The sequence below is a fragment of the Glandiceps talaboti genome, chromosome 11, assembly GCF_964340395.1.
Source record: "Glandiceps talaboti chromosome 11, keGlaTala1.1, whole genome shotgun sequence".
In the NCBI taxonomy this organism is placed as follows: domain Eukaryota; kingdom Metazoa; phylum Hemichordata; class Enteropneusta; family Spengelidae; genus Glandiceps; species Glandiceps talaboti.
This window is the reverse complement of record NC_135559.1, coordinates 19,841,496-19,869,366: the sequence shown is the minus strand read 5'-3', so window position 1 is coordinate 19,869,366 and position 27,871 is coordinate 19,841,496. Positions and strand designations below refer to the sequence as shown.

General features: G+C 35.4%; 1 protein-coding gene across 1 annotated transcript; it reads right to left on the bottom strand.

Moving 5' to 3' along the window:
- Positions 1–18: 18 nt before the first annotated feature.
- Positions 19–27,016, bottom strand: LOC144442279 (N-acetylated-alpha-linked acidic dipeptidase 2-like). The gene is made up of 19 exons (XM_078131580.1): positions 26,878–27,016; positions 26,258–26,358; positions 22,052–22,214; positions 16,413–16,550; positions 16,034–16,156; positions 15,484–15,664; positions 14,753–14,843; positions 14,109–14,201; positions 13,498–13,583; positions 12,958–13,077; positions 12,035–12,117; positions 10,516–10,579; positions 9,679–9,746; positions 8,119–8,207; positions 7,562–7,652; positions 5,723–5,987; positions 3,176–3,257; positions 2,505–2,597; positions 19–1,287 (listed from the first exon to the last, which is right to left on the bottom strand). Exons 1-19 carry the CDS (start codon positions 27,013–27,015, stop codon positions 1,074–1,076), a joined length of 2,283 nt encoding a protein of 760 aa, XP_077987706.1. The 5' UTR covers position 27,016; the 3' UTR covers positions 19–1,073.
- Positions 27,017–27,871: the final 855 nt, after the last annotated feature.

Here is a 27,871-nt window from a genome sequence, read left to right as displayed (position 1 = left end):
TCTTTAGATTGGAGGTAAATTGTTGACTCGAAAATTATTGCCAATGCAATTTATTTGAAAAAAAACTGTTCAATATATTTGGTGAGGAATAATTATACTACATTGTGTATTAATAGCTGAGCAATGTGGCCCATCATCATCATCATCATCATCATCATCATCAGCAATAAACGTCAACTCACATTAAAGTGTACCATAATGGAAATGGTACAGCTCGCTTCATGTTAGTGTATTCACTGGCTCTGTGTTATACAACTTTGCAGAAACCAATGTGAAACTACACATTATATACTCCATGTAAAGATAGCAAGGTCACAAATTTCTTGCTACATTTTGTCTAAATGAAATAAACCATTTAAATGTACTGCGATTAGGCACAGACACGCGGGCGCCAGTGTCTTGATGCCTGCATTGTTACAACTGATAATGCATTAACTAAGCTCGAATTTATCAACTCGTAGTACAAAAATTACCGATAATGTATCAAAATGAACCAATTAGGTGGGTTAATTTTGATATATTATCGGTAAATCTTTGCTACAATATCGGGTCAACTGATACATTATCGGTTATAGTTACTGTAACAGTATCTGTTGTAACATGGATTCGATCTCTGCATGGTGCATGTGGTTAGTTCTTATCACTAACAAAACTGTGAAGTATTGTGTAGTTTCCTATTGGTTTCTGCGAGGTTGCATCAAACAGGACCAGTGGGCACTAACTTACAATTGGCTGTATGTCATGTTTTCTGTCTTGCAGACTAAATTTAAATTTAGAAGAAAACATGGAGTTTTAATTTGAACCATATTTGAACAACAAAATGTTCATTTTATACAGAAATGAAATAAACACAATAAACACACCATTTCTCCGAAATATACCCGCTCTAAATCCTAACTATCCTAAAAACAGAATAGACTTATTTGTGATAAAAAAGAAACGTGAATTTTTATTTCTGCGTCTAGGATAAAGAGAAATCGACATAAAAGACTAGAATCCGAGAATTTCACACATCTGATAGTCTTGAGTATAACAAATACAAGGAAACTGTAATTCGTCATATTTTGAGATTTCTACAATTCACTTCTCGTCATTGATGTGATCACATCTGTTAGAGTAGTTGCTGCAGAGTATAAGTGGAAAGTAATGACGGATAATTCCTTCTCGATCTCCTTCCACTGCTTGTCAGCGTCTTGGGAGTTATCAATATCAAACAACGCATCAATGAGTCCCGGGAAACCAGCACTAGCGTACATATCCTTGCTACTTGGTGCGAAGATAACGTGTCTAAAAACAAGAGATGAAAGTATATCATAGTAAGAATAGTTAACAGTATTTCCCACATTACCGTGGACTTTGATACACTATTTCATACTCGAAAACTTTGAATGGATAAATACGAACATATCTCATTCAACGTGCAGGGATTTGTAACAACAACAACAACAACAACAACAACAACAGCAGCAGCAACAACATACTGTTAAGCGAGTTACAAACACGTACATCAAGGAAAAAAAATGATATTTGAAAATAAAATGATATTAGTGTGGAACAAAATGCTAGTAGAACATCTTGGTAAAGTACGACCATGAAAAATACTCTCTGTTTCTACTAGATATCAATGAATAATTAATGTCTGTTTGTCACCGTGTTAAAGATTATTTTGTGCAACTTTTTTTCTGACTTTGTGAAACGCAAGTAAAGGAACGCATCCTAAACGACTTTGGGCTATTACTGTATACGTATTGTAAACCAAATAGTAAGCAGTTGTAGTGAAACTTATTTAAAATAATTATAATAAACTCTTAATAAATAAACCTTTTCTGTTACTTTGTTCAAGAAAATTTACACCCATTCTTAGCTTAAATCAAGAAAGAAATGAGAGGTCATCACACAAACTTTTCATCAAAATTAAGCCATCATTTTCGAATCCAATATGGCTGCCGGCGACTGTGTTAACTCTTTGGGAAATGAAACGTGTCAATTTTCTTTCTTTGAAAACAAGACAGTGAACCTCATATTTTCTTTATCATTTCAAAATTAATAGGAATAATCTTTTATATGGTAAAGTTTGTAGAGGTGTATAGACTGTGATTTTCATGATTTTTTCCCTGACAGACGTAGTCAACTTTAAATGTAAAGTAATAACAAGTCAATCCGAATGGGGTCGAACATCATTACACTGTATATTATAGAACGATGTAGGTGATTTATCAAAATCATCAATGACAGCTTTTTCAGTTATTGTGACCATTCTGTCATTTACTAGCGTCTCTAATTACTAAAATTCTTCTATGTCTGTCATTCATTGCCAGCACCTGATCCATAACACACAACAACATTGATGCAAACAGTTGGGTCAACATAATGTCCACGACACGACCATACGTCAGCTGAACTTTTATCTGTCAAATAACAGTTCATTAATTTCGAGAACCGACAGTGGAGATGATGGACGCAAGATATTGTGAATTTTATGAACGCAATGAAATAGTCCATACCTGGTTAGTAGTCTCCCTGGTAACCCCAGTGGGTCAATAAAACCTCTCTCTAGCATTATGAGCTGATCATTCACACTTCGTATAGCCAATGGACTGATAAAAAAGATGCACAGACAATGACAATACATCAATACACTTGCATACTTCTATTCATAACGTATTGGTCTTAGACTGTACATTTACGCTTTAAGATAACATACTTAGGAAAGGTAAATTAGAAACGAACGCAACGTTTACAATCATTGCGTGATCAAGGACCGTAGCAGATCTCCTAGACGGATCGAACGTCGCACTCACTTGTAATTTATCGTTCTATAGTAATTACATTTCCCTGTCCTGGTTTTGATTCTTTGAATCGTGAACAATACATTCTAAAATATTGACAAAAAAATTGCTTACGCCATGTCATAAAACTTTGAGTTTGTTAGGTTATATGAAAGGATGAATAAATGAATTATTATCTAAGTAATCTATCCGATATTTGATAATCTTGTGAAGAGCTACAGCTGTCAACGGAAAGCAAACCACCATCGTCCTGTATCCTAACCATCCCCATCCACCACCACCGGTGTAAGACGATATTTCGTGTCATATAAAGTCTACAATAGTAGAGTAAATTATCCATTTAACATATTTTTCAATTTCGCCTCAAGTCAAGGAATATGACTTACTCCTTCATATTTGTTGAGTCTTTCTTATCGTGGAATTCAGTCGCTGCTTCAAGGAATGCATTCACCGCATCTCCAAATTTATCTGAAAAATATTATTGTAAAAAACACAATGGTATAATGAATAAATTGCATTGTAGACAATAGGGGTGTGTGGTATTTGTTAGATGGTATAGTGAATAGATTGCATTGTAGACAATAGGGGTGTGTAGTATTTCTTAGATGGTATAATGAATAGATTGCATTGTAGACAATAGGGGTGTGTAGTATTTCTTAGATGGTATAATGAATAGATTGAACAGAGTTGAAGAAGTCTAGTACAGAACATTATTGATACATTTACAGCAGCAAGATTCGTGTGGTATTTCCCTTGGAAATACAACAATTCCATCTATTAGAAACAATAATACATGTCCCCGTGTTGTAGACACTATTCACAGGCAGTGCAGAAGCGTTGGCATATTAGTGTACCCATGACCTACGCAATGTTAAATCTAAATAGATACACATAATTAATCAAAACAAGGATTCTGTTTACACCAAAAGCATATATCGTGCTACAGTACAGTGAGACATATTACTTAAACATATTTTTTCCGTAATTTAGTGCATAGTAGCTATATATATATATATATATATATATATATATATATATATATATATATATATATATATATATATATATATATATATATATATAATATATATATATATATATATATATATATATATATATATTAAAGTATAATAAACTAAGCCATTGACACATGCCCCAATGTCCTGAATAAAATACAGCTTCTGGCGGTGTTTCTACACGACAACGTGTTGGTTGATCTCCGGACTTTACGAATGGTCAGCCATGACATAAAACAACTGACAATATTATAAAACAGACCATGTACATATATTGGCCGCAGGTCTTACTTATTATGTGTTATGATATGTACAATGGTGCAATGCAGGTAAATACAATGGCACCATGCACAAGCCAAGTTATTGTCTTTGAACAGAACATATGGATTATATGTTCCGATCGTTTTAAGCAACGACAACCCCCCTACGTCACTGGTTTTGCCTTTCTCGAAGCTTATAAGCCGAAACGTTCGAAATCGCAATTATTTTCCCGATTTGTTGTTGTTACAAATTTTGCTTGAGGACATATAGTTATGTTATTCCCCACTCTTTGTAAGGGTTTGTCACTACGCGTCTAGCGACTCATAGTGACAATGCCCTTTAGGTCTCGTATTTTTCTTGCCTGAATGAAGACATGCCTAGTGTACATAGAACGTATTAATGAAAATACGTAGATTAGCAGAGTTCGGACTAACACTAAAGACAAGCGTTCAGATAGAGCTAAGCCGGTTTGTAAATGGCTTGTTTATCTCAATATGTTTATAGTTAATTACTATTAAGTGACAGAAAGCCTACGTGCCTATATAATTTGTATGTAAATTAATATAAAAATGCATTGATTTTGGCAACTGACGTAAGTGCATAATAACAGGTAAATGTAATAAAATGCAATATTGATTGAAATTGAATATGCATTGAAATTACTATATATCCTGTTTTACTACAACAGTAAACAATTTTTGTACGTCACGTGTACGTGTCAGATATGTTGTTTGTTATTTTAATCTTTCATGGAGAGTCGATCTATGTTTAATTTGTATGATGTATGTGTTATTGAAAAGCATTGATATTTTGATATTGAAGTTGGTCAGATATAGAAGTTAAGTTGACGTAAACCACTTTTCATAACATTGCTTAGATATTGATTTTCTCTCAGTTGTTAAATCGAAGATGTGCCACCATTGCGCACGTAACTCTTGTATAGACGAAACAGATTTTCAGTCCAGGAAGTGCGTATGTACCAAAACGAAAGCTACATAACAAAGTCACTAGCCTGGGAAGAAAAACATTCTTGGGAACAATATAACTGGCTTATATTTTCTCTATTCCTGTTAAAGTTGGCCATATGAATGACAAATTGACATTTATTTTCGATTTTCTTAATTCATAAAACAACTTTATGTTTTTGTAGTTGAAAAGACAGTGTGATATAACATACACCAAGTCCTTGTTTGTAAGTCAACAAATTGCAAAAAACTGGAAAGTGTTTTGATTATTTTTATCATACGTACAATATCGAACATTTTACACGTTTTAAAATATTGTTTGCAATTTATTGAGCATATATATTATTTGATAAACATATTGGGTATTATGTTGTTTACATTGTTTTGTCATGTACGAAATCATAGCAAAGATGTTTTATGAATAAATAGTCCAAATAAATTCCAATTTGATATTCATATAGTCACTTTAAAGTGGCCCAAAAAGTTTTGCCTAACAAGTACAAAATTAATTTACATGATACATTAATGAGTGGAACCAGCCATAAACAAGAACAAAACCATACCATTCTAACTCTTGATCTTACTTTGTTTGAAAATAATCACTCAAATGAACGTGTGTCTATATCACACAACATCTGAGGTCTTAGTAGCAGCTGCAGTGTTTCGACCATATGTATGAAATCAAGCTCACCAAGTTCAGGTTCCAATCCCCGGTTCCTTATCTTGTCTGCACTGTCAGTCTGAGAAAAGTCATCAAACATCTTTTTGATTCGAAGACCGTAATCTTTAGTGTTCATTGGCAGGATCAACTCATCAGCTAGTCGCCTAGCAACCTCTGCCCATAGTCTGGTCATCCCTCGCATATATTTAAAACCAGGATCGTACAGTCTCTCCACTAGATCGAATGTCTCGTATACGGTATGGTACATGGGGTAGATTGAAAACTTATGTTTCGTCTATATAGAAGATAGATGAGTGAAATTTAAGAAGACACGTTGAGTACATTGTAACCATGACGTCAACGACATGTTAATCATCAAGCACTTGAACGAAACCTTACCGTGCTTTGTCACTCATGGTACACTTTGCTACTACTTTAATTACTGGTACATTAAGTTACAGGAGTTAGACGCCTTCATTTCAGGGAAAGGGAAAAATAATTTAATGAGGCTACAACACAAAACAAATTATGTTTCTTTGTCTGAACCTAGTTTCCCTCTCACCCCACTCTCAGTGAATTGACTGAAAACTAAATAACTGTTTAAAAAACACTATTTCAACTGAGAAATTGTCAAATCAAGCAAATCTAATCAGACCTGACAATTTTACAGTACGGAACGCATTTCTAGAAAATAAGGTACCTTCAATTGCATTTTTTATGTTACAATGAAGTTACAAGATGCCCAGTTAATCTCGATATTCTAAAATTACACTGTGATGAATAGGTATGCGTGGAAGACTGGAGAAGGAAAGATAAATTTTCCTAGAAAAAAATACTCGAAAATACTCAAAACAGGAGATTACCACTTGAGGTACGTCATGAATAAGAATTTGAGCTATAATAACAATTACAATTCAACAACCCCTTTACTACTCCATACAGACGTGTTAATATGATGACGATGCGCTACATACAGTTATCGCCTTTTCAGTGAAAGTCGGACGAATTGTAGTATGGAATATTTGAATAAAATGAACCCACTTTTTCGAAATTCAGAATGTCGAAAATGCTTGATTGTTACTGTATGTTTTCTAGTATTCATGATGCACGTAGCGTGACAACTATCAGATTATATCATTAATTTTTAGAAAATGTCTTCATGTTTTTTTAAATTGAATAAAATCGATCGTACTTGAATAGTGCGTGGACATGGTTCGGCCTATCTAAACTCGTCAATATGAAATAACATCAACGACTAATTGGCAAACGTAACAGCATGAGAATGATTCATACTTGTGACTTTAAAACTGGGTGCAGACAACGTGAGAGCCAAAAGAAAATATCAAAACAAGTGCTCTTGTTATAGAAATGAGAATTTTCAAAGCTTAATTGCCCACAGTTAGAACTATCATTCTAACACACTATCATATTTCAGGAACGAATAGAAATACTGATCGCTGGTACTAACATCTACACATTTATGACAAGCAGGGAACCAATTACCAAACTAGCGTTTCACATCAATCATGATTCTACAATGTCTTATTACTTTGTATGGTTTCAGATACAACAAAAATAAGCGGCATAAGGACAACAGCAATAACAAAGTCTCTTGTATAAACACAAACATGAAAAGGCAAATTTAACGTACATGCACACAAGTACATTCACCTACTCACGCACGTAAGCACATACACCCCAACACAAAGCCATACACATACTGACAGACACAACAAACGCATACACCCCTCCACACACACACACACACACACACACACACACACACACACACACACACTTCAGATTCGAATGACGAATGCTTAAAATATTCAGTACAGAATTACCGAGTCTGAAAAAAAGGTTACTTACATCATCCCAATGATAACGCATGTCAATAGCAGACAAACCCATTCGATGTAAAAACGAGGCATAGTCACTACCAGAGCCAAGATCAAACACTCTGAAAAATATCAAATATTTCATACCAAATATTATTTTAAAGTTACTGCAATATTAAGTATGTTGTTAGTACTAACTCTTTTAGACTGTCTAGTATTTGGCGTGGATTCTACATCTGATAGTTACACTGAACTGTGAATCAGGAGACCAATTTCTCTGAAAGCCAAAGTTATTAAAGTTTCTCCATATGAAAGCTTGTTCCCAATCCTTTTGAAATAAATAAAAGAAATTTCGGGGTTCGACGTTTTATTCTCAAGGAAATCGACACTCTTTTATTATACCATAGATTTAACTTATATTAGGCGGCCATATTGGAATCAAAATAGCTTAATTTGATATCATTTTGACGTCATCATATGCAAAATCAATAACGAGTTGAAGAGCCAATGGGAAATATAGCAGACGTCCGACAGAGAACTGATATTGTAATTTGAACTTTGTAGTATAGGTTTGTTTTTATCACTTACCTTGGCAAGCCGTCATCATAGGTCTGACCCCTCTCAACCCAAGTGTCATACATTGACTTTCTGTTTCCTGATGGACTAGGATCAGGAATCTAGAATGAAAAGGTATGATTGGAAAATGAAAAATGTGTACAATTATCAAAAGATAAATCGGTCCAAATACAATTTCAAGAACATTATGGTTGAATTTCTGCAAGTGGTAGTAGGATGATTCAGAGAGGATGAAATCTAAAAGTGTAGATTTGTTTCAAAATTAATATGCTTTTCCTTTCAAAAGGGTGGCCACAGAGAAAAGTATACACATCTAGGATACATCCATGATCAGGGTTGTATGAAAAGTGTAGTCTGGTCAACATCATTGTAATTGAAACAAACTTTAGTTTTTCCCCTTGACAACGTTAACGCCACTCAGTTAGTGCCATGGCGCCCACATATTGACTTTAGTATTTCTTGAGACTGTCATTGCAACATTGTATTACTATAGGTCATAACATTTTATACTTTAGTCAAAGCAAATGATATCAAATCTCCACTCCTGATCTGTTTACCAAACAGAACAAACTTTTGGAGGTTGGGCAACTTATGAGTAAATGCATGAGAGTGATACACAGTAACATATTTGGCTCATAATTATTGGTACATGTGAAAACTATTTACATATATACTGATCATGAGCGGTATAGTCAAAGAGGACAAATGAGGATTGGTTCAATTGTAACGATGTTGCGTAGACTACACTTTCCATACAACCCTGATCTAGGTTGTAGGTTTGACCAATGGCGAACCGTCCTTTCTGTGCCTCTTCTCCAATTATTTCACATTGTCCAACTAATTTCTTAACCCATTTGATCACTTTAAAACGCCCTTTTATAGCCACTAAATTCCCAGAAAAGTAAGGACGAATTTTAACTGCGGAAAGTAAATAATCATCAGAATTTGTATTTTGTACACTTTTTGACAATCAACTTAAAAATGCCCAGGTAAAAATGCCGGAAATTCAAAATCACCCAATGGCACTAGCAAACCACCGTACCCACTGATTGATGCAACTAGTAACGTACATAATACACTTCATGACCTGGCACCCAGCTGACTGAATTGCATTAGTACGCCTATGTACCACTGGTTATCAAGTCAAGATTCGAAGTTGACTAAACTATACATATGACACAATCAATTTTATCTGACTAGTTACATGGAGGGGGGGGGGGGGGTCTATACACTTGAGTATCGTGTTTATAGATTACTCTAGTTCCTTATCTCAAGTTACAAGACTGTGATTGATACATATATATCATATCCAATTACTCCTCACAATGTTGCCCTACTCGTTACAGAAAAACCGTGTCTGATGCATTTAAGTATGGAAACTATTGTAAAAGCCATACAATCTAGTCCACATGTAAGAACATTCATGATGTTAGATTATTCAATTATCTTGTTAACATTCAGACAGACAGACATTCTGCAATGTCTATAACACTTTTTAAATTTCAGTTCAGCTGTGCTACAAAATGCTATGTGACCCCTGTATTTTCAAAATCCACCGTATTTCAAGCTTACCGTTTTTGCTGCATCGTACACAACTTCCCTCATGTTCGGTGTAGCACTTACATGAAGTCGATATGTACCTATTGAATAAACAATTTAAAGATGGAAATAAAAATAGTAAACTTACTGAATTATTTTGAAACTGGGGAAGCCAACAAATAAGATTACTATTGACTTACCGAATAAAAATGGGAAACTTTAAAATAAAAATAGCTTGTCTAAACATATCAATGCCACAATGATAAAAGAAATGTTTGTTTCCGATAACTCACTTCAGAAAGTAAATCTGAATTTTGTTTTATTTTACTTTAAATTTAAAAAAAATTACTTTAAATTACTACTCTAAGATAAGATACTCGTCGGTCCCAATACTTCCGAGTGAGTAAATAAATCAAATTTTAAAGGTAAAGAGATGAACACTTTTTGCAGACTATACTGTTATAGTCTAAAAAGACCTGGTTTTTTCTCTGGAATACGATTTCGTTAAAAAGTCACCACATATGAGGCAAATCGATGTAAATTATTATCACGTTAACTTTTTGCATGAAAACAAAATGTTTAGGGTCAGGGGGCTTAAACTAGGGTTGGTAAGGTTATCAGAAGCACACTATTTCTTTTACTTGGGCTAAATAAAACATTGTGCTGCCAGAGTTATTTAATTGGGTCGCATTCAGTGACCTCATTTTGATGTTCTCCCTCCTGAAGTTCATTGGATTGGAGTAGAGTTATTTTTAGTGATGACGTCAGTAGCTGCTTTATACATTGGTATAAACTTGATATAAAGCGTTAAATACACATAGGATTTATTGACCATAGAGTGAAAAGCAAACAAATTAAAAAATAACTTACCCCACATAGGTGCATCGACATTTATATAGGCAACTGCTCTGGATATTAGGTTTTTCATATTCTCCTACAAAAGTCACACACAATCATTAACAATCGCATTCAAACAGTTCTTTCAATAAAATATATATTTTGTGTTTTCCTTTAAAATGTACATTTCAGTAATGAAAAATCTACCACAACGATAACCTTACTCAGAAGTTTTGAAATCTTATTTCTATCGTGTAAATGGACTTGACATTTCAACAGCACCATAGGGTGCAGTGGGCGAACGTGCTACGGAATCTGGAATCTTACTCTGCATATGGAAAATGAATAAAGCGTTGAATTAATAGTGTTGAATGCACGTTTACAGTGTACCGTCATTGCAATTTACATGCATGTATGTCATTGCAAAACACCAGTATTTAAAATATTGGAGTTATGCCAAAGGGCCTATTGCCCATTTAAAAAAGATATTTTTTCTCTTTTACCAGTTTTAATTTTGTGCATGTGTAATTTCTGAATTCGCAAAACGCCAACTTCAGAGTGAAAGATAAAAATGGGACCCCCCAAAAAAAACAAACAAACAAAAAACACCACACACAAAAAAAACCACTCGTAATTAAGGTTCAAATTTTAAAAGGCCTTGTAAAAAATTAAAAAAAAAAAATTCTACTAATGACGTGTTTCTCAAAGGACTCGATGACAATTTTCCAATATATTGTTCTTCTCCGATCTTGCCAAATAATGTTCTGAGTGAAAACATATATTAGGGGAAAGACCGTAATGTAAATTTGACTTCGGGACCCAGCGTCAAAAATACGTGTTTGGTCTTTCCGTCAAAACAGCATTTTCACCATTAAGTTCTCTTGGCACTAACAACTTCATATATAGTTGAGTACTTCGAATTTTATCAGGTTGAACTGAATACATTCAAGTATCTTGCGCGGCTAATGTTACACATGGACGAATAACTGTTTTATCATGAGTAATAACCCGCCAACAATTATCTGCGAGTAGCTACCTTTTGTTATTATATGACTGGCAAGGTGACAGAAACAAGTTTTTACGGAAAAGGAGCCTACCGAGGTCAATGCGTTCGATACATTAGATTTATTATTTGACTATCGTTGACGTCACAAATATAAAAACGTAAGAAAATGGTATTTCAAATAATTTGCTCAAATTATATATGTTGTCATGGAAACATCATGAATTGAATATTGATATATATGCTTAACAATATGTTTGACGTTTGTTGGTGTTCGTCACCTGTGTGGACAGCCTGACTATCGTCAAAGTTAAATAAATAAAAAAATAAAACAACAGTGTGTACTTCATTTTTGACTGCTTACAGCACTATTCATTTAGTTAGAAGAATAGGCCGTCGAGATTGTATGTTACTATAACCCTGACCTCCACCATTGTTTCATAACTCATTTAGGAGGAAGTATTATCATTTTTACAATCAATGACTTAGGGAACGGTATCTATAACAAAATATGATATTAATTGCCAGTGATGTAGTAATACCACTTACTTCGACCCATTCGTTAGAACCAATGAGACCAAATTCTTCAGCACCCCATGTACAGAATACTAGTGTACGTCGAGGGCGCCAACCTGTTACAAAATACAAACGTCAACGACAATTTATAAGCAGATGTAAACTGAAGGATTGACTTTCGTATATATTTTGTTATCATCAATGTTTATATCAAATTAAAAGAAATTTGATGCATACAGATTGCATTGTTCAGATATATGACACTTGTGTTTTGTTATCATCAATGTATGAACCAAGTTATGTGAAATATGTGTCTAATTACGTATACGAAAAAGCAGTGATTATGCAAATGACTCATTTAAGACTAAATATCACATCAACAAGCTTTCTGGGACACGTCTGGTCTATTATCGTCAACATATTTACCAAATTATATGAAAAATGTCCATTATGCAAATGATTTGATACACTACAAAACCTATTCAGTTCTTGCCATTATCGTAAGGAAGATGTATAGCAGACTTCATTAGAAATGATCAGTAGTTTTTGAGATAACGTGTTCTCAGACGGGCAGAAACAAACCAACACACACACACACACACACACACACACACAAACACATACACACATACACACACATACACAGTATAATCTTCCCTTATGGGAGGTAAAACGAATGAACAAACCAACAAACACATAATCACCTACCCACGATACAAACTATCGATCAAACTTTATCGACAGCAGCAAGTTTTTTAATATTAAGACCAAAATAATCAAAACCACTTCACCAAAGACTTTCGATTGTAGCAAAAGTTTCGATATTTCTACTCGGGATATTCGACTAATCGTATTGATACAGAACGGTATAAAATGAAAAGTAAACTTATGGATTTCTATGTACATTTGTATTACAAAACATACGTTGTCCTTTAATATTGATTTATTTGCATTACCTTGCTTAACCATCTCAGAAAAGACTCTCACAGTTTCCATCAAGGCAGCTGTACCACTTGAAGGATCAATGGCCCCAAATATCCAGGCGTCACGATGATTGCCAAGTATAACGTAACGATCTAATGCAATGGGCAACCACAAATTGTCAGAACATTCAAAATACCATGATATAGCGCCCTCGAAATTATACTTATATATTCTTTCGTTTGTGTGTGAGTACACAATTTTTGCAATACATAAAAGGCAACACAGAAATCAAAGTTTTCATTCGTTTTTTTCAATCTGAATGCTATCCGTACGTGGCTATCTACAGAAGAAGGCACTATCAGAGACATTCTAACGAAGTATTAAGCATAATTAATGTACAGTTATGAGTCATTCATAGCATCACACAAATGACATCGTATGCGCATGCGTTTGCATATCGGACGAGCAGCAGGCGCTTTGTTAAATTTGAGATGTACTGACGTCATGGTGACACGTACACTTTATGCAAATTAGTTTAGGTTGAAATACGGAATTCTGAAATATTACGTTACCTGGTTCTACGCTTCCTCGAATCATTCCTATCGTATTGTATGTCGTACGTCTGTCATTGGAAGTGTAAACACTGATCTTCACATGGCTGTAGTGTTAAAAACATCAACAAATGAATTATAAACTATTTATACTTTGAAGTTATTTTAAAAAAAAAAATCATATATTAATAATTACAACTCGTAATAAGTTAGTAATCACTGGCCGCTCATTTTGATACAACCACGCAGGAATCAAATTAAAACGAAAACGGAACATTCTACACTTTCAGATTGTTAGATGGCTATTTGTTGCTACATTATGTTTAAACATATTGTAACTAGACGCAAACACTAATGGATACCAATGTTTTAATATCGGCATTTGAGCATGATGGCACGTTAGTTCATTTCATTTAGACAAAATTTTGTGTACTCATTTACTCTTCCTATCTTTAAAGTGTAGCGTGAGAATTTCCGTAATGAAAATTGGTTTCTGCGTGATTGTATATAAAATGGCCAGTGAAAACTAACTTGCAACGGCCTGTAATGGGGAAAGGAATGCAATACAAATCTTCAGTATGTTGAAGTATGTTCGGCAAAATTATTCTGTACATATTATGTCATATACTCACTGGTCAGTATTTTCAAGTCCAGGACCATATTTGTAAGTGACGCCGTCGATCTTTCCTCTCCACTCTTCTTTAACCTCCGCACCTTTCATTCGGCTACGATGTAACCATGGAAACAAAACAATTCGTTAATTACATGACCCACAAATGGAAAAGTAAACAGAATAAAGCAAGTTTAATAATGATGATTTGAAAACAGAAATATGACCTCGATTTAAGCTAGGTTTACCTAGTAAGATTCACAGTGACTTTTTATAACCTCCTTTACATATCTAACTGAAATAGTAAAGGACCATTAATTGTATCACCGAGTTGAAAATACCGGTATGCTGAGGACGTCTTGCATTGGTAGTCTAGAAGCTATCTGTGGCTTCGAATCTCTTCACACGTCTAGCTCTATGAGGGGCTGAGGTGAAACTTCAAATTCTAAAGAAGCCATTCATACAGTCATTAAAAATAACATCAAGTTTATTATAGTAATCAATCACAGAATTCTGCCCAATAATAAGTAAGCGTTTATTTGGATGTATTTGTCTGCTCAGGACGCTACTTACACAATGTTTACATCATTATAACAGGGATACCCACAATTACCAATTTACACAGTAAAGTGGTCAAATTTACGATGTCACAGGGACTAGACTCACTTTAGAATTTCTTTGGCATCACTATATCCGATGGGATGTACAGGTATTCTTGGTAACTCGGCATCAGATTCCTCAATTCGAAATGCATAACCTACACAGAAGGAACAAAACAGAAACAATAATAAAATCACACGTACAATTGTTACTTTCTCTCTACTGTATTTACGCTACTACACTCAATTGTTCCGGAACCCGGCGTTGCAAACAGCGCTCCTAGTGGTGAAACCTTGAAATGTTTTATCCCTCTGATAACTTGAATATATAGTTCACTGAAATTTAGCACAGTTTAAAATCTGCAGCTTAGGCCGGAATGTGACTCTTTGATTACTCTTTACAATCGACCCGATTAATTCAAGTTTACGTGACGTCATTATTAATTATATTTATGGGTATCATCAGCAGATGAAAGCTGAACAAATAAAATAAAAAAAGTAAAAATTAAGTAAGGTACATTTTAGTACCTATAAACTCTACTTAGACATTGCATTACATTTGGCTAAGTGTATGCACTTAAATTCGCCATAATGTAACTCGTGCGTAACTTATCTATGAATAACTGTTTTCCACCAGCTTCTCAATAAGTTTCAGTTCAAGGCGGGTGCGATGGCTTATTGTACCTCAATAGAAAGACAAATAATATCTCAATATCCATTGTACGAGATTATGATCTGATAATTTGTCTATCTATATTTCTGTGGTAATGCTTTATTCGTCTCTTATTAGCCATTTACCTGTGGCAGGGTATCCAGGGGTTAAAGGGTCCATTGCATGTTTGAAGGTTGAACCTCTCTGTACTCCACTGTGAGGTAGATATATCCCATCTGGGTATACTGGTTCGCCTGCAGGGGCAACGTCTTCTGGGTCAGAGAACAGAATGATACCCACTGCCCCAACGTCCATTGCATTGAACACCTAGTTGAAAAAGAGGTGAAGAAGCAAAAATGAAACTTGTCGGTGAGCAGTCTTAGCGAAAACTTCCACCATGCGGGGCTCAAAAATATATGTTCGAACTACAATTACCGAACGTCATCTAGTCCCACCATAGTAGCACATGTACACCCAAGACTCTCCTAACATCGGGTGCATGCCCTCAGCGGCTTCAATTTCATGGCCCTGGCCTGGAGTCTGATTAATAACATTTGCCGAAATTACGTATTACTTAAAAGAGCGCCCACTACGACGAAAATTTCAGTCCAGAATGTCGTAAACCCTGAGCAGATAGGTGTACTCCAAGCCATATTTTAGAAATATATGTGAATATAAAATGGTTTGTGCTAGTACCTTGTCTCCACGAAAGATCTTGCCGTATCTTGCTATAATTACTTTACCAGTTAGATCCATTCCTAGATCTTGTAAATATTGGAAGTCTTCAAATCTGGCATAATTAGCGTATACTACTTCACCCTAAGTCGGAGAGAATACATAGCGAAAAAATGGAATTAAAATAACCAAATTATATATTGTTTAAAACTATTTTTCAACTTTTAGACGTAATACTGACAGGGTTGATACTTTTAATTTTAGGAAGCAATTGTAATGTCATAGAAGGTTTATTACTCGAGATTTTATGCAAGTATTTTCAATTGAGTAAACGGTTTATAAATTCAGCAGGTAGCACTTTAAAGAAAAACGTCCAGGACCTCATGAATATATAGCTTACCTCAACTTGTCCAGGTGCTGAGTATGCATTGAATGGAGGTACAACATCCGGGTGGTTTTGGGAGTCATCAAGAACCTCTTCCTTCGCTCTCGATGTAAATATGGGGTCGCCACTTCCATCCCTTTTCAATATCTGTACCTGATGTCATAAAAGACGTAAAGTGTGGCAAGTCCATTCAGTTGATATTATATAGTTCAAAATCCAACCCTACTTGTATATTACCCTTCACTTAAGTTTATTATGCTTTAGAAAGGCGTCTATCTGGAGAGAACAGTGCTCAATGCAATATTAGTAGCAGAGTATTATATTGTTACGATCCAAAATATCTTATTTCGGAATTATGGGAACAAAATCTAACATTTGGGCATTGTAGGCCATAGGTCAGAAATAGACTTGCGATGACGATTCTCGGCAAACATGATGTCAGCAGAATTCAAATGATTGGCAAAAGAACAGTGTCAGCTAATAATAAAAGTGGCGCAATTTTGTGGCGTGATTTTCTCTTGTAGTCTTTATGTAAATTCCATTGTATTGGAATGATTTAAAAATGAGAAGTAACTCATCCAGCAGTCGCTCAGGAAGGTGATTCTGGTAAGCCGAAATCTCTACTCAGACGTGTCTAATTCCCAACTCTGGGCTAAGTTGAGCCCGTTAATTACGTACGTGTGTTAGTGTGTGTTGGAGTGCTGAGATTGAACGATTGGGACACAACCCATCCGACTCTAGATCTAGTCCTCGCAACAATATATTTAATTCAAACGATCTACGATACATACGATAGAATTTGGACGTGTGAATTTTTTGCAGTTGATGGGGCTTGTGGCCTGCATGATATACCTGTACGTCATGTTACTCCGCCCTCACCGGCTGGTTTTAGGAAAATGGGTTGTCCCGTCAAGGCGTAGCTTTAATACAGACTAAAGGTATTGAAAATCCAAATATTGACACATATGAAGTCACTAAATTACACTGGTTTGTACAAATAAATTTGCCGAAGAGGGCCAATTACGATACTTATCGGGAGAGGCTATAAACACACTACTGGCAGGAAACCAACGCCAAGCGGTATGTGACCTCGAAATAATAACAGCCTAGAACTATTTATTGATCAGTAAATTTGAAGGCTGTTACAAGTTGTCAAATTTTTTAATAATCAATGTATTTATTGAACATTATGTTTCGAGAATGAAACGGTCTGTAGCTTACATGAATGCGTCGCTTTGGTTTTGACGTACTCCCCACCCACCCCCCAGAAATTAACAATTCAAGTTACAGTTTAAATAACAGAGCATGCAGCATAGTATGGCCAATGCTTTCATTAGTAACCGTCGTAAACTAAATGAACACATAACACTGAAATAAATAAATAAATAAATAAATAAATAAATAAATAAATAAATAAATAAATAAATAAATACATAAATAAATAAATAAATACATAAATAAATAAATAAATAAATAAATAAATAAATACATACATAAATGAATAAATAAATGAATAAATAATACATAAATGAATAAATGCATAAATAAATAAATAAATAAATAAATAAATACATAAATAAATAAATAAATACATAAATGAATGAATGAATGAATAAATAAATATGTACGCATATAGGGCCCACGATGCCATTACACATATTGTTCATTGGGTGTTACTGTTATGGATAGTACAATCTGAAAACGAGGCCACTTTCAAGTTTGTTTTATTCATCCACCTGTCGCCACACCATCACCTCCAGCTCGGCTACCCTGGTCCCCAATTGTGTTAACGAGGCTATGATTGACTGGTAAACTTTGCACTGCACACAGACGCTTGTAAAACCATCAAACAGGTGACTAAATGATAGAGCGGTCATAGTATGGCAAGGCTTGAAGTTGGTAATACAAACAGTGTCCAGTATTTCAAATGAAGATGACCTTTGTAATACTAGACATATCGATGACTTAATGTACGAGTTAAAACTTGTATTTGTAACGATATACGGTACGGTATGTTTAGCTTTAGGATATCATCTTTAGTGACTTTATCAAGGCCACATTATCCCATATTTGGTGTGTTATCAACCAATCAGCAAGCGGTATAGTATCTCAGAGATGCAATTACATATCCATGTATATCATTACTACTCCTGTTACGGTTTGTGTAGACGGTGAAGTTACTCTATCGGCAGACACGTGCACTGATAATGTTAACAACAATTGATCGAGTGACAATGCATATCAAAATAAAAAAACAAACAAACAAACAATACCAGACACAAACGGAATACTTTTTGTCAGGTCTTAATTGATAACTACTATTTCTATAGACAGTATTTCAAAATGAAAAATTGTGCTACTATGATAATGTATGACTGCACATCCCAGTATTGACTTTGACCTTGAAGATAAATGTCAAAATCAAAAGTCAAGTTCTGAGAAGAAATATCACTTTGATAACACGGGGATAACAATGTGTGTATACAGATAGGACACGATAACAGAGACAGACATACAGACACACATAGACACACACACACACAGACAGACAGACAGACAGACAGACAAACAGACACAGACACACAGACAGACATTGAATTGAATTGAATTGAATTGAATTGATGGAATACAAGAAGGCTATGAACTTTGAAGAACATGAAATCTTCAGAATTGATAGTTCACTCACAAGATATGTACAGTCGCTTGAATTGTTGGCACAATATGAGCTACCATGAATGCACATGCGTACATTCTAATATAATACACTGTGTATAAAGGATGTTTGTGTGTTATCTTTATTGTGTCTATCTCAACATGAAACCCGGTAATCTGTCTCATTAATTTTTTTTTATAGCATTTACAAGCTAGGACGAAATCTCCTATGAACTAATTGTCCACCTGTATCCACCTTTAAGTCTTTAGTGTAAATGTCACCGGATGTACTCAAAGTTTAAAGATATGATACATATTCTTTATGATGGAAGTAACTTGTGAAAAATAAAAATATGATATACAGAACGCCATATATTTTATGGGGCCAAATATTGACATATATGTGGTTAAATTACATGTTTATAGTTTTGAAAAAATAAATGTGTCGCTCAGGGCCAACTATAATACTTCTAAAGCGGCAATAAACACTACATGGATTGAAGCCAACAACAAGTGGTATGTGGTCTTTTTTTCAAAATACTTAATGGATGTAACATAGAACTATTTATTGATCTGATTAGGCTTAAAAGAAAATAGTTGTTTAGTTTCGGTTACCCGACCCCACCTAGTTTTTCACTGCCGACCCTAAACTGTTTTTTACGTATTCGATAAAAAGATAATAAAATCGCAAAAAATGTGTGAAATCTCACGAGAAATAGTGGATGCGGAAACTGAAATCAACTTAAAAAGACAATATAAAACTGTTCTTCCAATCTGTAATGACTGTACATCTGATGAGAAGAAACCAATAACACAGAGACCATATGGAAAACAATGGAAAACCTGAACTAGATACTCACACAGAAAAATTATAATATAGTAAGGCGTAAAAACATTGTGTTACATTCAATTTTAGAATGGGTGGGGTCGGTAGATTTTTTATTTTATTTTTAACATTTTTTTTCACATGTGAGTGTCTATAGTTCAGGTAGTTATGTTTGTTGTTTTCCATATGGTCTCTATGTTATTGGCTTCTTCATGTACAACCATTACAAATTTGAAGAACTGTCTTTTTCAGTTGATCTGAATTGAAATATTAATTTCAAATAAACTGGTTAGAAGCTTGCATGAATTCTTTGTTGTATCGTACACATGTACATGTACACCTGTCATTCCACCACATGAAAATATTGGGATCATGTTTCCTTGAAATGACAACATAAACGGGTCAATGTATCCATCTCAAATATAGCACATTGGGAGTATGTTTTCAAAACATATCTTGTATTTTTCCTGGATTTTTGGGGTAGTACAAAGTGTGTACTCGGCCACTGAGACTGGCAGATTTTGACGACTGCTTGTAACATTACCAAGCTTAACAGGTGAACGAATGGTAGCAGTTATACCATGGTATGGCTTACCAAAACACACAGCCCCATATTTCAAAGTATCAAGATGACCTTTGTAATACTAAGACTTAATGTATGAATTGATAGTTTTATTTGTAACGATATACAGTACGGTATGTTTAGGATATCATCTTTAGTGATATCATCAAGGCCACATTGCATTGTCCCAGATTGGAGTGTAATTAATCAGCAAGAAGCGGTATATCACTGAGAGATGCAATCAATCGATACATGTAGCCTCCATTGTTACGGTTTGTGTAAACGATGAAGTAACCCAATTAGCAGACACAGAGACACTGGTAATAATGGCAAGAATCGCTCTATAGTGACAACGACTTGGTTTATTTTAAAACCAAACAAACAAACAAACAAACAGACACACAAACAGACATACAAACAGACTATATTAACAATGAAAACATCTCCGGGTGACCTAGATTCTCTTATATTAGGTTATGTATTCAAATACAACCCTCGAAAAAAAAACACTGGTGCGCTTTGCTTGTTTGTGGTCAGCAGGAATGCGACGAGGTACATACAAAAGACATACAATGTAATTAGTGCTTGTAACTCAGCAAAGCATATAACATCGAGTATGACTGTTACTGTTGCATTATAATTTCCACACATATAACAAAACCATATTTTTTTATAAAGGCACTCACTGTTATTTTTGTATCAGTCGTATTGTTGTTTATACCTAATCTTGTCTTTGCTTGAAGTCTTTCCTGATCATTCATTCAAGCAACTGCACCGGTGTGTTTGTGCGGGTTGTATTACAATACTATGATGATCATCTAGTTTTAATACATGAAACACTTCGTTCCTTTCCTTTAAAACGACCTCTATTACACGTTTTTGCCTTCTAAGGTATTACATTATATAAAATATCATCTACACAGGTGACACACGAATGGTGAATACAGACAAATAGTACATCAGAATAGGGAACTTGCAATCCAGACTGAGCATGCTCAGACGCAAAGGACTATGGGATTATCTGTGGTTATTGTATAAATACCTAATCTGGAGCTACCGGTACTGATAAAATTAACTTCCCACAATTGTCAGGGTAACTATGAATTGATTATTTGTGGTTAAAAACAATGTATCAAAATTGTTTACAATACTAATTGATTAGTATTTATTATCACGTTTCCCATGATACAACATTCAACATGGCGGGTTTGCAAGTTCCCTATTCACCCCATACACGATTTGATTATATGTTCCGCTATTTGTATTTTAAAAAATCATAGCAAATTTATGAAACTAATCCGGCCTCAAATGTTTGGTATTTGGTGACATATTAGCAACCCTACAATTCAGACTATGTGACTCGTTTTTATAGACAAAGAACGCCGGTCGGATTGACTCTCGTGAAAGATGTAACTTGTGATTTATGCATCTGTTTCAACTCTGAATTTATTTTGTCAATGTGAAGAGGCAAACTCAAAGTGACTCGGAGCACCCATTTGGGCTAACTTCACTGAGAACACAGGGATAGAAGGGATAATATAAAGAAGACGTTTTTACGAAAAAAACCGGGAAATATTTCATCAGACCTCCAAAACTTATTAGCCAAAGACTTACTTTGTTTCCTTCACCTTCTTTAGTTGATGGATAAGACAACAAAACTTCGTATGGTACAGCCTCTGCATGGTCTAAGCCCAATTCCCGCCAATTCTTGACAATGTCGTCTGCTTGCTTTTTGTCGGCAGGGGTTCCCGCCAAATGTGGTGTCTCTGTAAGGTATCTAGATGAAAGTTCACATTTGGTTTGATTTTTTTAAGAATGAAAATACCTTTTCTGCTAAGATACATACAATGGCAAATGACAAGTTCGGCGGTGGAGTTGAGCCACTTCAAATCTCAACCAACAAACACTTCGACATAAAACGACAAAATAATAAAACGACAATGATCATACATTGAAATCTAGCAGACATAAAATTATAGCATTGTTGTAACAGTTATGTTACAGCAATGCTGGGCATCAAGATTAGGGCATAGTAAACACAGCTATACTGGTCTGTTCCTTCATCATACGTTACAACAAAGCTATAGTACAGTTCTGTTTATACAGTGCTGATGAGCATTAATGTTATTAAGATATAGTAACCACAACTACATAACTGTAGATTGTTTTTACACCACTGTTACAACAACGATACGATGCTGTAACATCACATCTAGTAGGTACCAACATTACAACGTTACAGTAGTAACTACACCATTTTAACTTATCTATACTACTGTTTCAGAGCTCTTACAATTCGACAACTGCTGAACACCAACGTTACAGTTTAATCTCCACAGCCATGTAACTACCTGCTGCTAGAACCCTGTTAATGAGTTCTCAGGGCTGTAACAGCCCTGGCACATGTATGCAACACAGCTGTCGACATTTTCTCTGTTTGAATCTGCAACTACTAAGTCTAAGGTGTCATTTTCAACTAAAATTGAAAGCTAGTGCCCAAAGTGCACAGTGTGATGGACGTTGTTGAATATGTAAATGAGTCTAAGAAACCAACTCAGAAAATTACATATTTCGTAGTCATTTTTATAATGATATGAGTATTTTTTGAGAGCCCTTACTAATACCAGTTGCTAAAACATGACTAAACATACAATGGTTACTACACTTGTAGAGTTATTAGTACTTCAACAGAAAAGTAAACTCCACATAACGATAAAGCTATAGACTGTGCCCCTCTAACAAGTCCTATTATCATGAGATACAAGCTGTACGAGACCCATCCTCGTTCGGGGACTCTTTACGTATTTTCAAGGGCCTGAATAGAACACCTAAATTGCTATACGACCACCCCAAAACATATCTTGATGCTAAAAGTAGAATGTAGTAAACAATAGAAATACTATTGAACCTATTACTAAATTAATGAACGTACTTAGACACTAAACTTTATTCCATAGCGACATACACGTATAGCTTACATGTAAACTCTGTGTTATTTAATTATGATGTACGAAGATTTATTAACAATTCACATCACATTCACTTTTAAGCTAAACCATGGATGGATGTCCTATATATGGATGTCCTAAATATAGCTAATACAAAATAGTCGAGCAGTGCCGGTGCAAGACTCTCTCACAGTCATTGGAGCATCGCATCACTTAAAGGGCTGTTTTGTATGTACTGATATCGACTGCATAATTGTACTTGAATATCCTTTGTACTGTGGGCCCTCATTGACTACATAGGGCTAATCATCAAAGTTGGCCTGTTGCTGCGCATGCGATGCCCTGAGTCAACAAATGATTAGCCCTAATGTAGTCAATAAGGGCCCACAGTACAAGGATATTCTTGTACATTTAAGTGGTAGATATCGGTACATACAAAATAACTAACAGCAATGCCCCGTAGACTAGTGAGAGAGTATATGCCTGTGCTTGCTTGTGTTTGTAAGATACGCCTTGTTTTTCAGCCCTATCATGAGTTCCCCCTCTCCCTCGGTAGCTGACAGCATGGCACAAATACCGTATTGCAAACGAGGGACTGTATGTAATTTCGAGATTCAATGAGAAATGAGAAATGTTCTAAAACAGCTGATAATTGCGCAATAATGTTGTACTGGATCATATCCATGGATGTAGACTTAGCTTACAAATGAACTGCACATCGTATCTGAGATTTACGGCCTCCTTATGAGGAAATATATTGTGTAAATGTGATTTGATTGGTAGAATGATTCATTCAATTAATTGTCAAAATGAAAGTCTGGAACGTATGTGTTTGTAATATGATTTTGTAAAGTATTTTTTTGTTTTGTTAGAATATGAAAGCATTTTTTTTATGAGAATTAGGATGACTCATGATAAATAAACGGATACAGAGAACATATGTATCACATCTGTATTAACTACAGAAATCGAATTTCCACTAATCCTTACGTAATGAATTTGAACTGCACGTACGGCTGGAGAGAATTTACATCCCACCTCGATGGCTCTAATTCTTTATGTGCCGTTTGTTTCCCTGTCTGTTTCTGCCAGGACATTATTGAAACAATTCACAACAAATTAGATTGTACGTGTAGTGATAACAACGTACGATTATTTATGTAACCATGACGTTTTAATATAATAATGATTATTGATATTGTGCTCATTATTCATAATATTGCATGATTTATGCGGCGTCATGTGTTCAAGTTGACAATGTTCCAAGAGAAACATGTTTATTGAATTTAGATTAACGATGTTTGTTGTATAACAAGTTTTTTTAGTGTGTGCAATACAACATTACAAACAGGTTCTTGTCAAGAGTCGTACAGTAGAAATACAAAGAAAACATCTCTACATCACAAGCGTGTTAGGACAGCAGATAAACGATATCATATGATATACCGTAGTGTAGTAGAATGTGAAACGATTTTGAACGCAAATTCACAACCAGCCGCACAAAAGAAAACTTGTCACGTGATGTCACGAACTCAGCTGTCGTTCGTTGTCAACGCTGCTGGAGAAATGAACCATAACTGTATTACCAATCATTTTTTACATATATATTCCAATTACACATCACTTATTATCACGACAGATACAGTTACGTAAAATCCGATCCAAAATCATTTGAAATGACGGTAAAAATATACTACAATTCACCATTTTCTCTCAGAGATCCTAAGTTGGTAGGATTGACGGATCGTAAGATTGACGTCATTCCGATGTCACAACAAGCGTCCCATGCGTAGCATTGATTTCAGTCCCGGTGGGATTTTGACTGTCACGCTGCACGAAAGCTTATTTGTCCTTTGGGAATTCCAAAAATAATATTAATCTAAGGGATTCCAATGCAACACATTGAACTTATTAGCAGCTGTTTTAAAACTGTTCCACAGCTTGGTTCCAATCGTACATAATGTAGTCATAGTAGATAAATACTAGGTAACGTTGAGACGTTGATTCACTATACTAGGCGTTAGGCGGGGTTTCTGTGCTCTAACTAGAATTTTGTAAACACGGCGTTCTCGAGAGCGATTATCTACATTTCAAGTTTGTTTACTTTGCCAATTCAAGCTGAAGTGAATTGCATGAGTTATCAGTTAACGTGCCACTCGTTCTTGAGCATTCCTGTGCCATATTGATCTTAACTTAATCGAAAAATAAACAATTTTATGTGAAAGTTAACAAAAGCTAATGTTCCGGTTCATTAGTGAAATGACTAATTTACCGTAAAGATCAAACCATTTACAATGTAAAGTAGGTCACACAGGTCACTTCCGAGACAGTCTATTTCAGGTGGAGGGGGAGGTGCTTGTTGAGGACCTAAATGACATTAGAACGACCAACAAATAGAATAAAAAATTACACTAAACTTACCATAATTGTCATTCAATTATTGGTCATATACATGTATGACAATTATTACATTTCATTTTAAATGACTGAACGAACGAACGAACGAACGAACGAACGAATGGATGGATGAATGAATGGATGGATGAAATGACCTTAGTAACAAATTCTTGACGAGAGAGTGGGTACGTTTACATGAAATTAAGTACGCACAAAATACTAAAATTTAGATCCCCCCCCCTCTTATTATTCACACAGAACTGATGGGCCTGGTACTACTGAAATGGAAAAAGGCGTGTACTTTTGATTGCGTCATGGTCACGTAACTATGCCTTCCATTGTGGCCTTGACCCCAATTTGGCTTTGTACTAAGATTTACTTGAATTGCAGGTCATTGATCAAGTGACAAGTAGTTAGAACATTACTAAAATTATAAACAGACCATCCTTCACAATTAGGGGAAAAATATACTTACTTTAGGTTTTCCCTGATATTGTTAGCTTTTACTTCATCTATGATCTTTTGGCTCACAGACGAGTCAGCCTCTCTCAGGGCTGCTTTGACTGCCTCATTTTCCTGAAACGAAAACAAAACCCAAGATCACTACACAACATTTCACAATGTTCCTACACTCCTGAATACAATGGATTAAGAAACTCGATATAATAAATATAAATGATATTAAAATTGAGTGTGATACTTTACATAGCTCTGAAAACTATCCCGTTGTTGTTGTTGTTTTAAAAGGTCACAGACTACCAACTGTTTGGTTGAAATAAAAGTAAATGGTTTTCTTAAGATTCTGGGTCGCCAGTGTCACGTTACAACAACTTGGGGGAAGGTAAATAGGTAGTATATATACTCTAACACCGTTCCCATTTAGGGCAAAACATTGCACATGACCTATTTCAACACGAGGATCTGGCATGGAATTGGCCATGGACCGTACGGCGTGACCTTCAGTTGTCTCCACCAGGCGTGAACACAATTTACATGGTGACATATAGGCAAAAATGATCGATCAGAAAGTGGCCAGCGATCACATGCAACTTGTGTTACATTGAACAGTATGCTCTCAGTGTCCGTTTAACTTACCTTACTCAGCCCGATGAAGTAACCAATCACAATACCTAGAGCGAAGAGCACTACAGTTATGACAACGATAACAGCAATGATCACTCTCCAATTAGCTGCAATTTTGCGAGCTCTGCTTGCACGTTTGGCGCTCTCCATCTTGCTGCCAACAACTGAATGATCAACAAGCCCCCCTGTTCACGCATGACCTCTCTTCAGGGGCGGCAAAACCGAGGCTACGTTTATTTACTTATTGTAAAACTACTACACATGTACAGAAACTTATCATGTCATATCACTAAATTTTAACTAATAAATTTGAAGTAGGATTAGTGTACCCACTCTAACGTTGTGCTTGATCACAAAGGCCCTGGGCGATTAATACCATTAATTTTACGCTAAGGTGTGTAACTTGAATATAAAATAGAGATTTAGGGAAATTAATCGTCGCAACGTCAAAATATATAGATCGTGATGATCGCGATGACCGAGGTTATTGGTACTTGGTGCATACGTTCTAGTGACATTCAAGTCTCCTTGGTTTGTGTTTGACACTACAGCAGTTGGGGAGATCACTTTCCAAGGTCGATGGTGTTATAAAAGTCTACCCGATTCGACACACTTATAGCCCCGCCCTCAAACAAAAGAATACCGGAGTTGGCCTCCCGTCAACTATGGTCTTTGACCCCATCACCAACTAAGCTATTGTGAAGAAGTACTGTCTGAAAACTTCCAATAATATGAATTGACCACAACCGTAAATTACAGTATTATTAATGCAACATCATCATTATTCGACTAATCTAGGACACGGGACGAGATCAAAAGTTTATGAACCAATGCAACAAACCAACTAGTCTATCAGCTAGCCCTCGGATGTTCTTCCGATAAAATACGACACACAGCCGAACAACGCTATCGAGGATGGAACGGGCAGGCCCTCACATGCGAACTTCGTTCGTTTATAGTTTTAGCATCGAAAGAAAGCCCGAACGTCTAGCAGCAAGACTACAAA